The 15,157-nt window shown below is 40.9% G+C and overlaps 1 protein-coding gene across 3 annotated transcripts in view; it reads left to right on the forward strand.

Annotated features, from left to right (window-relative positions):
- Positions 1-4,285: 4,285 nt before the first annotated feature.
- The window catches only part of LOC135474125 (anoctamin-4-like), a 52,848-nt gene continuing 41,976 nt past the window's right edge, over positions 4,286-15,157 (forward strand). For all 3 annotated transcript variants that reach the window (XM_064754142.1, XM_064754143.1, XM_064754144.1), the window contains exons 1-6: positions 4,286-4,424; positions 5,456-5,923; positions 6,713-6,788; positions 10,217-10,317; positions 10,832-10,904; positions 13,626-13,673. In XM_064754142.1, the coding sequence (XP_064610212.1) occupies positions 5,483-5,923; positions 6,713-6,788; positions 10,217-10,317; positions 10,832-10,904; positions 13,626-13,673 (739 nt within the window). In that variant the 5' untranslated portion in view covers positions 4,286-4,424; positions 5,456-5,482. The remainder of the gene's footprint in view (positions 4,425-5,455; positions 5,924-6,712; positions 6,789-10,216; positions 10,318-10,831; positions 10,905-13,625; positions 13,674-15,157) is intronic.

Below are 15,157 nucleotides of genomic sequence, written 5' to 3' on the forward strand. Positions count from 1 at the left end.
ACAATCCTACTGCCATGTCCGGGTGTTCTGATCGAGTCGACTGACGACAGAACGCTGAGAAAACTACCACACGTAGGTCAGATATACCCGACACACCTACTGACACGTTCAGGTGTTCTGGTCGAGTCGACTGACGACAGAACGCTGTGGGGTACCTGGCCAACACACGTACGTCAGATATACCCGCCAGACCTATTGACACGTTCGGTGTTCTGGTCCATTCGACTGTCGACAAAACGCTGAGCACACCATCACACATAGGCCAGGCAGGTACCCGACAAACCCTCTCACACCTTTTAGGTGTTCTGGCCGAGTTGCCTGACAACAAATCGACGACAAAGCGTTGAGTACACCACCACACATTGGTCAGGTACCCGACAAACTTTTGGACACGTTCAGGTGTTTGGCCAAGCCGCGTGACGACATAACGCTGAGGACACCAACAACGTACGTCAGATATACCCGACAAACCCTCTCACACCTTTCAGGCGTTCTGACCCAGTCGCCTGACGACAAACGCTGAAGAAACCACCTCACGTAAGTCGGGTACCCGACAAACCTACTGACACGTTCAGGCGTTCTGGCCAAGCCGACAAAGCCATGAGGAAACAAACACATGTAGGTGACGTGCCTGACAAACTCTCTAACACTTTTCAAGCGTGCTTACCGAGTTGGCTGACGACAAAACGCCGAGGACACAAACACACGCAGGTACCCGACAAACCTATTGACACTTTCAGGTGTTCTGGTCGAGTCGACTGACGACGAAACGCTGAGGACACCAACACACGTAGATTAGATATACTCGACAAACCTACTCACACGTTCAGGTGTCCTGCCTGAGTCGCATGACGACAAAACGCTGCGGAAACTACCACACGCAGGTTTTGTTAAAACCGCGCCCTTTGCGGGGGCGCGGAAGACGCGGAAGACGCGGAGGTCGCGGAGGGAGCCAAATCGCGTCCCCCCGTGCCTTCCGCGTCCTCCACGTGTCGCAAAGGGCGCGATTTTATTAAAACCTCGACCTCCCAGACCCCACTGAGTTCGCCGTTTTCTTAAAACTGCGCTCTGCGCGGGGGCGAAGGAAGGCGTGGTAAAAGTGGCCGCTATGAGCCACCATATCCCCACAGCAGTTTGAGTATTGAAGCGTTTACATCAACGGGAAAAAAACAAAAAATGGTTGTGTTCCGTGTCCTCGAGGACACTGTGACTGAACAGGTTGTTGTGTCTAGTGATTTCGACAGTTCCATTATAAATATAGGTATGTCAAAGTTGGGAGCGGCTATACAAGGACATATCCTCGCTAAGCCACGCTGATTTCCACGGCTTCCTTTCCGGATTAATTCAAATACAATATGCCCAACTTAACTATCGCTGTGCTTTGTCATATATTGTACATGTACATACTAAACATGTACATATAGGCACAGGGAACTACACATGTACATATAGGCACAGCGAACTAAACAGGTATATATAAGACAAGAGAAATAAACAGACACATTAGGCACAGGGAACTAAACATGAACATGTAGGCACAGGGAATTGAACATGTACATACAGAAACAGGGAACTAAATATGTACATATAGGCACAGGGAACTAAACATGTACATGCAGGTACAGGGAAATAAACATGTACATGTAGGCACGGGGAACTAAACATGCACATGTAGGCAGAGGAAACTAAACATGCACATGTAGGCAGAGGGAGCTAAACATGCACATGTAGGCACATTGATCTAAACATGTACATATAGGCACATTGATCTAAACATGTACATACTTGTTTATTTATTTATTTTATTTGACTGGTGTGTTACGCCGTACTCAAGAGTATTTCTCTTATAAGACGGCGGTCAGCATTATAGTGGGTGGAAACCCGGCAGTGCCCGGGTGAAACCCACCACCATCCGCAGGTTGCTGGCAGACCTTCCCACGTACGACCGGAGAGAACATGTACATACAGACACAGCGAACTGAACATATACATATAGGCAAAGAGAGCTGAGCATGTACATATAGGCACAGAGAACTGAACATATACATATAGGCACAGGGAACAAAACATGTACCTGTAGGCAAAGGGAACTACACATGTACTTATAGGCACAGGGAACAAAAACTGTACGTATAGGCACAGTGAACTAAACATGTACATACAGGCACAGGGAACTTAACATGTACATATAGACACAGGGAACTGAACATGCATATATAAGCACGGTGGACCGATTTTATTTATTTATTTGATTTGTGTTTGCGCCGTACTCAAGAATATTTCACTTATACGACGGCGGCCAACATTATGGTGGGAGGAAACCGAGCAGAGCCCTGGGGAAACCCCCTGCATCCGCAGGTTGCTGACAGACCTTCCCACGTACGGCCGGAGAGGAAGCCAGCATGAGCTGGACTTGAACTCACAGCGACCGCATTGGTGAGAGACTCCTGGGTCATTACGCTGCGCTAGCGCGCTAACCAACTGAGCCACGGAGGCCCCCAGTGAACTGAACATGTACATGTAGGCACAGAAAACTAAACATGTACATATAGGCACAGGGAAAAATGTGTACATGTAGGCACAGGGAAAAAATGTGTACATGTAGGCACAGGGAACTAAACATGTACATGTAGACAGAGGGAGCTAAACATGTGCATGTAGGCACAGGGAACAGAATATGTACATACAGGCACAGGGAACAAAACATGTAGATATAGGGACAGGCAACTGAACATGTACATATACACAGAGGGAACGAAACGTGTACATATAGGCACAGGGAACTGAACATGTGTATGTGGGCATAGGAACTGAACTTGTACATACAGACACAGGGAACTAAACATGTACATACAGACACAGGGAAGTGAACATGTAAAAATACAGACATAGAGAACTACGCATGTACATATAGGCACAATGAAGTAAAATTGTACATATAGACACAGGGAACTAAACATGTACATGTAGGCACAGGGAACTAAACATGTACATGTAGGCACAGGGAACTAAACATATACATATGGGCACAGGGAACTGAACATGTAGATATAGACACAGGGAAGTAAACATGTACATGTAGGCACATTGAACTAAACATGTACATATAGGCACAGTGAACTGAATATGTAGATGTAGGCATAGGGAACTAAACGTGTACATATAAGCACAGGCAACTGAACATGTACATACAGGTACAGGGAACTGAACATGTACATACAGGCACAGTGAACTGAACATGTACATACAGGCACAGTGAACTGAACATGTACATACAGGCACAGTGAACTGAACATGTAGATATAGGCACAGGTGATTAGTACAGAATACTTAGGACCTATAGGGGACATAGGTCTATAGGTCTACTGAAGCTTGCACGGAGGTATAGACCTGTATCCAATTAAGTACGCACATGGATATAGTCCAATCCAGGCATGGACGGGGACATAGAGGACTATATCCAAGCATGCAGGGAGACATAGGCCTATATCCAAGCATGCACGAGCATATAGGCCTATATCCTAACATGGACGGAGACATAGGCCCATGTCCAAATATGCAAGAGGAAATAGATCTATATATAAGCATGCGCGGAGACATAGGCCTGCATGTACATCCAAGCATCGCGGGAACATATATCTTGCCTAACATCATAGTAATAAACAGAGAAAGTGACTTTTATATTCATTCAATAAATTATTTGATTGTTGTTCCAGTCCTTACTCAACAAAGTTTTACTTAGCCCCATGTATGTGGCCATTATTACTCAATTTGGCGGAGTGCCCGAGGTAAACTACCGACCTTTGACATGTGATGTACAGAAATACAAATGGATGCACGTCATGCTGCTGGAAGACAAGTGGTCGTCAGTGAATATTAGACTGCGCAAAGCTGGGGTTGTCACCAAAGCCCCGTGAAGAATAAGAGCGGGGAATGTATACTAGTTTTTGAGGATTTGTTATCGACTGTGTACCTAACAAAAAAGTTATACCATTGATTCCATGCAGTGACGAGACAATTAAGAACTATTTCCATAAGGTCTACCCTTCTCCCTGCACGGAAGTACCTGGATTATTGCATTGGTTAGGCATGAGCTGTTTACCCAATATGATAACACCATGGAGTATATATTGGTGGCAAATTTAAGTTTTGTACAAACACTGGGTAACGGGAACCTTTTCACGGGAGAGAACTCGACAAAAATGTACGATTTTGCATGATTATCGCCCTTGTTTCCATGTGAACGGATCAATCCAAACATGGCGTCCTCAGCAGGTGCCTGTTCGATAATGACCGTTTAACAGGTAATGTAATCAGTGTTAGGGTTCAAAATTAAAGGATTTAAAAGGCTGCTGTGATGGAAGACCTTTCCATTATCTCCTCCATCAGAAATTGTTTTGCTTCACTGCTGAGATTTCTCACACGTAAGTACTTCGGTTTCATTCACTTTCAACCTGAAGAGAAGTGTTGTTTTGAAAACAACTCTCGCTTTCATTCATGACTGCCGACAACAATAAACAGGGCGACTTGCCTCAGCTCGTAATTAATTTCTTTCCTGACGCAAAATCACATGGTGTATGACAGTGTAAACATTATTTGCTAGCCTAATGTGCTTTAATTGGACTTGCCACGTTGTTATAGAGGGATGTAAACATTTTACGCTCACTGATCACCCATAATCTGTTTGAAGGCACCAAAAGCTGACCGGTGCACGAACATACATGTGTGGTGCGGAGTTAGACGCTAGACGCATATTAGATCGATTGAAAACTATCATTACATCTGTTGTAATATATTTGCTCTGACATGTTTGCATGGTATGTAGGCCTGTGCCCGAAACTATCACGTGTGCCTGGATGTTAGAGACACCACCGAGTTCTGTGTAGGCCTACATGTAGCATATGGTAAACTATAACATTTACATGTAATGTGGAGTTTGTGGTTATCATCTAGATATAAGTTAACATTACATATGCATTTTAATCCATCTTTTAGAGTTCACCGTTTCGTAGGCCTGTGCCCGAAACTATCACGTGTGCCTGAATGTTAGAGACACCACCGAGTTCTGTGTAGGCCTACATGTAGCATATGGTAAACTATAACATTTACATGTAATGTGGAGTTTGTGGTTATCATCTAGATATAAGTTAACATTACATATGCATTTTAATCCATCTTTTAGAGTTCACCGGTACAGAATAATACAATCATTAATTCCTAGAAGGATAGATATAAGTGGCTGCAACGCTATACTTTATACACTGAATTTTCTAGATGACCATCGTATCATATAAACAATATACAGAATAACATGTATACAAATCCTGTATTCTCACAGTTTGTCTGGTTTGAGAATATGTATGATTTCATCCCTAGAAGAGAAAGATAAACCTGAGGTCATCTCGGAAGTGTTGCAGGCAAATAAAATTCTTGTATTGATTTTCTGGTATTTCAGATTCATAACTGAGTAAGCAGGACCACGATGTCATCAGAGACCAATCTGAATAGTTCACTTAAGCTCGCCACTTCCACAACCCAGGCGCATGTTCGATTTCAGCGATTCGGGGCCCAGCAGAACAAAAAAAGACGAGCCCACATTGCAGGTGGCCTTAAACGCAAAATGACACCATTTGAGCGGCGGTATTCAGAGCTGGGTCACGACTTGATTCCTGAGAAGAAGAGAATAGACTATGTTCTGGTTCATCCCCATCGGCGTCTCGAGGAGCATGACAGTAAAAACAAAAAGTTGGACTATGAAAGACATGAGTCAAATCGTTCCCAGTTTGAAGTGGCTTGCAAAGCAGAAGGGCTGAGGATACAAAAAGACATAGTGGGGAACATGGTCTACACTAAACTCCATACCCCATTCAAAAGGATGTGCCTAGAGGCAGAGAGGATTAATATGGAAATGCCACTCAGAGGGGTTAGTTCTCTGCTCATGTTTCATCCGTGCATGTACTGTGTTCTAGCGTTTGTTTCTCAACATTTAGATCTGTACGAGAATGAGATTGTATTGAGTATGGGATCATTTGATGACTGGTATCTTGTTTTTCAATTCATTACATTGCTTTGACGCTTAAAGTGAATATGGGTTTTTTGTAAATTTATACGATGTTCACTTGTGTAAATCATGCATACTGTTATAAGTTGCATGTGTTAGGTCATCTTTTTATGAGCTGTCAAAAACTGTCAAAGTGGACTGGGACTGATTTGGATTTTCTTTGATTGATTAGTGTTTAATGCCGTTTAATTTTTCTACCAGTGTGCCTGGAGTAGAGCACATACCTTTGCCAGTTACCACAGAGATAAACTGGTTTTTCATAGCATGCTTAAGTTAAAGTAACATTGATAATCCTAGACAGCAAAGTCAACGGGATTTTGATCTGGTCACCATCCTAATCTTAGCTGAGGAATGGGATCTGCCCTGATGAATGTACAGTACCTGTGAAATTTTTGATTTCATAAAAAATACTTGTTTGAACGTTTTTAATGTCCTTTTTTCAGTCCCAGACAAGTTTATCATTTTCAGTTGTGTGACGAGACTAATAGCTTATAAATCCCTTTGGTTATCAGTTGTGCCACAGTGAGAGTACATGTACATGTAACATGTATATATATGTGTGGCATGAATGCAGGTTTCCTTTGTTGCTGATTTATTATTTGTGTCTGCTAAATTCCTGAGAATTTATGTCTGTTGTTTTTGGTTTTGTAGTGTGAGATATATGATGATGGTCCAAGCAGCAGCTGTTCACTTTGGGTGGAGAAACACTTTGAGACAGATGATGAAGGTATGTGATCAGACCGGTAATAATGTACATGTAACTGGGGGAATGTATTGACTGTAACTAAGCAGTGGTACACTTTGAGTGGAGAAACACTTTGAGACAGATGATGAAGGTATGTGATCTGACCGGTAATAATGTACATGTAACTGGGGGAATGTATTGACTGTAACTAAGCAGTGGTACACTTTGAGTGGAGAAACACTTTGAGACAGATGATGAAGGTATGTGATCTGACCGGTAATAGTGTACATGTAACTGGGGGAATGTATTGACTGTAACTAAGCAGTGGTACACTTTGAGTGGAGAAACACTTTGAGACAGATGATGAAGGTATGTGATCTGACCAGTAATAATGTACATGTAACTGGGGGAATGTATTGACTGTAACTAAGCAGTGGTACACTTTGAGTGGAGAAACACTTTGAGACAGATGATGAAGGTCTGTGATCAGACCGGTAATAGTGTACATGTAACTGGGGGAATGTATTGACTGTAACTAAGCAGTGGTACACTTTGAGTGGAGAAACACTTTGAGACAGATGATGAAGGTATGTGATCTGACCGGTAATAATGTATATGTAACTGGGGGAATGTATTGACTGTAACTAAGCAGTGGTACACTTTGAGTGGAGAACACTTTGAGACAGATGATGAAGGTATGTGATCAGACCGGTAATAATGTACATGTAACTGGGGGAATGTATTGACTGTAACTAAGCAGTGGTACACTTTGAGTGGAGAAACACTTTGAGACAGATGATGAAGGTCTGTGATCAGACCGGTAATAATGTATATGTAACTGGGGGAATGTATTGACTGTAACTAAGCAGTGGTTCACTTTGAGTGGAGAAACACTTTGAGACAGATGATGAAGGTCTGTGATCAGACCGGTAATAGTGTACATGTAACTGGGGGAATGTATTGACTGTAACTAAGGAGTGGTTCACTTTGAGTGGAGAAACACTTTGAGACAGATGATGAAGGTCTGTGATCAGACCGGTAATAGTGTACATGTAACTGGGGGAATGTATTGACTGTAACTAAGCAGTGGTACACTTTGAGTGGAGAAACACTTTGAGACAGATGATGAAGGTCTGTGATCAGACCGGTAATAATGTATATGTAACTGGGGGAATGTATTGACTGTAACTAAGCAGTGGTTCACTTTGAGTGGAGAAACACTTTGAGACAGATGATGAAGGTATGTGATCAGACCGGTAATAATGTACATGTAACTGGGGGAATGTATTGACTGTAACTAAGGAGTGGTTCACTTTGAGTGGAGAAACACTTTGAGACAGATGATGAAGGTCTGTGATCAGACCGGTAATAATGTACATGTAACTGGGGGAATGTATTGACTGTAACTAAGCAGTGGTACACTTTGAGTGGAGAAACACTTTGAGACAGATGATGAAGGTCTGTGATCTCACCGGTAGATCAGGAGAAAATTTGACTGCAGCCATGCAGCTGTGTCAGTTCTTCAGCTTGGGAATCACATGTGTGACCCACAAGATGAAACAGGTATTTGTTTTGTTGAAAAGTCCCAGATCTTTTAACCTGGGTTATTCTCTGTATGAATAGGGGCTTGAGTTCAAGTTGACAGACAATCCTCTACAGCTATTGTGAATGTGCCCATGTTGTTATATTGTTATACTTTTATGTAAATGAAGCTGATTTCAGTACATACGTTGTAATAAGTTTAACACCATTACATTGTAGAGAATAGTAAACCTGTATGACCCTATTTCCTCAGCCTTTTCACAAGAGCAACTTGCAGTGCAATTTATGCATATTTACAGTTAGATTTTGGAGACGGAACTACAGTAGCTGGATTGTTCAGTTTCATGTCTTTACAGAAAGTATAATTTTGTTAGTCTACACAGAAAAATTCCTTCAGAAGATACTTGAATAAACACCTTTGCTAACATGTGAAAAGGTTGAAGAATTACAGTACATGTTTTAATCCAGAAAATAATTGTGTAAATGTTTGAGTTATCTTATGCTTCATGTGTTGCTTGTAGATTCTAGCTGGTCCTTCATTTTACTGGCATTACACATACATGGGTAAACCCTAAATGACCTAAACATTTGACCACAAAAGAGCATTTTTGGAGGCAAATAAATGTCATGAGATATTACTTCACATTTTCTCAGTAGGATATCATCCTACCTTCCAAAGACCTCTCAAAGTACCTTTCTAAAATGAATAGAGCTCCCAGAATCTGGGAACTTAGTCATGGAGGAAATTTGAAGTCATTTACAGTCATTTTTATATCTCTAGGTAACCTGTGGGAGGCAGGATATAATAGATACTTCAGTTAGGTACTACTTGTCATAGATTGCAGTGAAAGTTATTGAAACATAGAAAACCTTCTGAAAAACCCCACCTTATACATGTCTTTAAGACAAACTGTGAGCAGCAGGTTCATGCCACATACACTCTGTCCTACTTAGCTTTTATAGGTCATGCAGTTGCATTGCATATACATGTAGCAAAGCCAATCTTGATGAAGGTAAATGTACCCAAACGTTGTGCACGGAATTCCTAAACTAGGATCATTCCAACATTTTGTGTCAGTACTTGTGTTGTATTCTTCTGTCTGATGCTTCAGCTTACATGCAGTTGTCATCATCCAACATCAGTTCTACAACCCCTCTTAGCTGCCTGCACTTGTCAGGCTGGTCATTAAGCATAGGCTGGGGGAGTTACCAGATGTTCTTCCAAAAGTGTGTTGGCAACCTATTTCACTCCCCCCCAAAAGGTCTCCCTAAAGAGCATTTCCTCTCCCAGTGTAAATAGGGAGAGCACACACACACAAAGAGAAAAAAATTAATAATCAAATAAAAATATATTTGTACTCAATATCAGATAATGTTGTTTGTTTGATCGATATATTCTTCATATTTAAGCACAAATGAAAAAGATGTTAGCAGTGTGAAAAAGTCGCAAGGCTGTAGAGTCATTGTATGTATTTTTCTTAACACAAAAGTGAAAGCGAAAATAATCCAGCTGGCCCTTCAGTGTAGGTGGACTGGTTAGCCCCCTTGTACTGTCTGCTATACTGAGTTACCGACTTCACCAAATTTCCACATTTGTTTACTTCTCGAGAAAAAACAATACCACCATAATTCTATTTTATATACGTGAAAGGGTGGGAGAAGGATAGTTTTATTTTTGGAGAATGACAAATACAACCACTCGCAGCCAAACTGTTGGGGAAGTGAGGGAGGGTAAAAAACAGGTTGCCCCAGATGGCTGGGGTGTGTGAGGGCAAGAAGGCAACCAATCCCTTACCCTAAAGTTACTGGCCTGCTTGTTGAGGACTGTGCTTCATTTCCATCTTGTCTGTTTATAGTAGTACATTAATGTATAGTATGTTCTGAATGATTTTAATTACCTGTACATTATTTTGTGTTTTTCCTATTAGTGGACTTTGTGAGTGCCCCGTTCCTCATGGACCGAATCCACCTGTATCAAGGTTATGAAGATCCCAGCAACTTCTTCAGGCCTGCACAAAGGAGTTGGCTGGTAAGTACATGTGTTTTTGGTACTCGTTTTTGGCCATTTCACATATTAAGTGAAATTGGGGAAAACATTTATATGTCACGAATACAAATTATATATGGTGAGAGGAAACTGGTCAGTGGAGGGGGAAACACATGACCATTCGCATGTTATTTGTAGAACACTGCACTGCAAGACTGTTTGGCTCTCAGTCTCTGAGCTGTAATTGTTTGGGTTCCCCACTGCTTTTGTATGATTTGTGCTGCATGGAGTGGCAAAGGCTGTATGTAATGTGACAATGTGTAGGTGATTACATGTAGGTGTATAGCTGGAGAGAACTGAGCCTTAAGCCACAGGAAACCTAAGTGATGATTTAGAGAGACAGCAGTTTACAGTAGACAGATGATGTTCTGACACATGCGCAGTTAGGCAACCTCTGGATGTGAAAGGTTGATGGGTGATTAGCTGGTCTCTGAATTGTCCACTTTTATTCATTCACTCAGGACATCATGATGTTAGAGTTCTATTCTCTTTATAGACACACACAATCTTGATAAACATGGATATGCGCAAGTGTGCTACCCAAAGAGAAATGTCTTCAGTAAAAGAAAGTAAGTATAACCATATATGGCTGTTCGTTAAGACTGACAATGTCTTTTGAAACTTACCCTCTGAATGATGTTAACATTTCTGAAACCCTGAAGACTGGGATGGAAAAGTTGTATGTTTTCATAACATATACATATATTAACATTGTTATTAACCCCTGTCTTTTGGAAGTGTAATATTGATTGGTGTACATTTAGATTTCCCCTCTAGATTTGGTATTGTTTCGCTTGTAAAAGTACTGCACAGTGTGTATCTGGCATGAATCATTATATACATGAGTACTGTGCAGAGTGTATCTGGCATGAAGCATTATATACACGAGTACTGTGCAGAGTGTATCTGGCATGAATCATTATATACATGAGTACTGTGCAGTGTGTATCTGGCATGAATCATTATATACATGAGTACTGTGCAGAGTGTATCTGGCATGAAGCATTATATACACGAGTATTGCGCAGAGTGTATCTGGCATAAAGCATTATGTACATAGTACTGTGCGGAGTGTATCTGGCAAGAAGCACAATATACGTGGGTACTATGTGGAGTATCTAGCGTGAAGTATTACATACATGAGTACTTTGCAGTGTGCATCTGGCATGAATCATTATATACATGAGTACTGTGCAGAGTGTATCTGGCATGAATCATTATTTACATGAGTACTGTGCAGAGTGTATCTGACATGAATCATTATATACATGAGTACTGTGCAGAGTGTATCTGGCATGAAGCATTATATACACGAGTACTGCGCAGAGTGTATCTGGCATGAAGCATTATATACATGAGTACTGCGCAGAGTGTATGTGGCATAAAGCATTATATACATGAGTACTGTGCGGTGTGTATTTGGCATAAAGCATTATGTACATAGTACTGTGCGGAGTGTATCTGGCATGAATCATTATATACGTGGGTACTATGTGGAGTATCTAGCGTGAAGTATTACATACATGAGTACTTTGCAGTGTGTATCTGGCTTGAATCATTATATACATGAGTACTGTGCGGTGTGTATCTGGCATGAATCATTATATACATGAGTACTGTGCAGTGTGTATCTGGCATGAATCATTATATACATGAGTACTGTGCAGTGTGTATCTGGCATGAATCATTATACACATGAGTACTGTGCAGAGTGTATCTGGTATGAATCATTATATACATGAGTACTGTGCAGTGTGTATCTGGCATGAATCATTATATACATGAGTACTGTGCAGTGTGTGTCTGGCATGCATCATTATACACATGAGTACTTGGCAGAGTGTATCTGGCATGAATCATTATATACATGAGTACTGTGCAGTGTGTATCTGGCATGAATCATTATATACATGAGTACTGTGCAGTGTGTATCTGGCATGAATCATTATATACATGAGTACTGTGCGGTGTGTATCTGGCTTGAATCATTATATACATGAGTACTGTGCAGTGTGTATCTGGCATGAATCATTATATACATGAGTACTGTGCAGTGTGTATCTGGCATGAATCATTATATACATGAGTACTGTGCAGTGTGTATCTGGCATGAATCATTATACACATGAGTACTGTGCAGAGTGTATCTGGTATGAATCATTATATACATGAGTACTGTGCAGTGTGTATCTGGCATGAATCATTATATACATGAGTACTGTGCAGTGTGTGTCTGGCATGCATCATTATACACATGAGTACTTGGCAGAGTGTATCTGGCATGAATCATTATATACATGAGTACTGTGCAGTGTGTATCTGCATGAATCATTATATACATGAGTACTGTGCAGTGTGTATCTGGCATGAATCATTATATACATGAGTACTGTGCGGTGTGTATCTGGCATGAATCATTATTTACATGAGTACTGTGCAGTGTGTATCTGCATGAATCATTATATACATGAGTACTGTGCAGTGTGTATCTGGCATGAATCATTATATACATGAGTACTGTGCAGTGTGTATCTGGCATGAATCATTATATACATGAGTACTGTGCAGTGTGTATCTGGCATGAATCATTACATACATGAGTACTTTGCAGTGTGTATCTGGCATGAATCATTATATACATGAGTACTGTGCAGTGTGTATCTGGCATGAATCATTATATACATGAGTACTTTGCAGTGTGTATCTGGCATGAATCATTATATACATGAGTACTGTGCAGTGTGTATCTGGCATGAATCATTATATACATGAGTACTTTGCAGTGTGTATCAGGCATGAATCATTATATACACGAGTACTGTACAGAGTGTATCTGGCATGATTTATTTGACTGATGTTTATGCCGTACTCAAAAATATTTCACTTATACGACAGCGGCCAGCGCTATGGTGGGCGAAAACCAGGCAGAACCTGGGGAAAACTCACAGCGAGGTTGCTGAGAGGAAACCAGCATGAGCTGGAGTTTAACTCACGGTGACCGCATTGGTGAGAGGCTCCTGGGTCATTACGCTGTTCATTGTCATTTATTTTCATTCGACCAGTCAAATACACTGGGTTGGCTTGGTATGTTACCATGGCCTGATTCAGAAAGGAGGACTTATAGAGCCAAGCTAAAATCATCCAAGGGGGATAACTTGTATAAATTGTCTCCCCTTTATATGCCACCACCAATGAGAATATTAAATATAGGTACTGAATATAAGACCCCTACAGGTATGATCTGTTTTGTTGTTCGGTTCTGGAGGTGTGAGATGTATTGTTTATTCCAGGCACCAGAAAAGCATCTGAGGAGAGGGTGAAATATTCCAAGCACATGGGTACTATATATCTTGACCAATAGGTTTATCGCATGCCCTGCAGTCACATTTCACCAAAGCTGCACGTTTGCTGTTGATTACATGTGGCAGATTGTCCTGTATACCTGACATACAACATTACACATAGCAGTTGATCATTTGTATGCCAAACACCTGTACTCTTTTTGGTCATTTCAGCCTTCTTTAACTGATATGCAGGTTTATATTATTTATTTATTTATTTGCCTCATTGCAGGTCAAGTTTCTTTTTCAACTGTAAAATAATTTGCTGCTGCACACAGCTATTTTGAATGATGCGTTGCACGCAGCTACTTTGAATGATGCACATCATGGCTTACAAAGCAGTTTACACACTTGTATGTACTTACATATACTTGTACACATCTGACCAGTTATGCATGACAGATACCTGTATGTATCAGCCGGCTTTAAAGGGTTCTTTCATTTTTCTGCTGTCCCCTAATTATGTTACAATATTTGATGACATGCACCAATCACAGCATGATTTATTCCAGAAAATTGCGCCAGTCTTCACAACCAGATCAGCAACGAGGAGCTTCATCGCCATGGTAGCACCAAGCTTACAACTAATCAGTCACAATATTGTCTTAATTACTTAGTTGTTTTTGTGGAGAAATGATATAACAACACATTGTAGCGAGTCTCACATGGGCTGTATTTTTACTTTGATAATGCATGAACCAACTTATGATGAAAGACAGGTACTTTACTTTGTACTTCAAATCGTGCTAAATTTTGGCCCCCAGCCAATATTGGTGTAGGGGTACTGTTTTAGTGGTAGGTGCCCGTCCATCTGTCAGTCCGTCTGTCAGCCAATCTGTCCATTTCTTTGTAAAGTAACTTATCTCTACAAGTGTCTTAACCACTAGCTAGGTTACACCACATGTACACAGTGGCATATCTCTGATCTTCAAGGTTATTAAGTTATACTTTGTGACATGGTATCATCAAAACTTGTTTACCATGAGAGCACCTAGTCTTGTAGAACCTAGTTGTTTTTAGTTTACCTTAACACAACATTTCACAGTTGATTGGTCTGTGCCTCCAATGCGTTGTATTTATTTAGTTATTTGAATGTTGCTGAACACCACACAAGTGCTCTTCAGTGAAGTGTACATGTGAGCATCATCTACTGCTTGTTAACACCCAGGCCCCATGGACGTCAAGAGTGGGGAATTTACCAATTCCATGTCCAAGCCCATCTCTTATGTCCTAGCAAGTGAAAGGCAGGCACCTTAATAACTGCTCAGTCGAACCTGGGAATATTATAGTCACACTCCTGTAACTGTAGCATATGATCAAGGGGTATTTAGTGCAGTACACAGTATTTTTGAAGTTAATACAAGTTTTAAAACATGTGCTACATGTACATATTTGATTTAGTTGTAATTTTTTACCAGTTAAACTGTTACAAATTTCTGTTCCTCCACATTTTGTTTTTAATATGGTTTGACTTACAAAGT

The sequence above is a fragment of the Liolophura sinensis genome, chromosome 8, assembly GCF_032854445.1.
Source record: "Liolophura sinensis isolate JHLJ2023 chromosome 8, CUHK_Ljap_v2, whole genome shotgun sequence".
NCBI classification, from domain to species: Eukaryota; Metazoa; Mollusca; class Polyplacophora; order Chitonida; family Chitonidae; genus Liolophura; species Liolophura sinensis.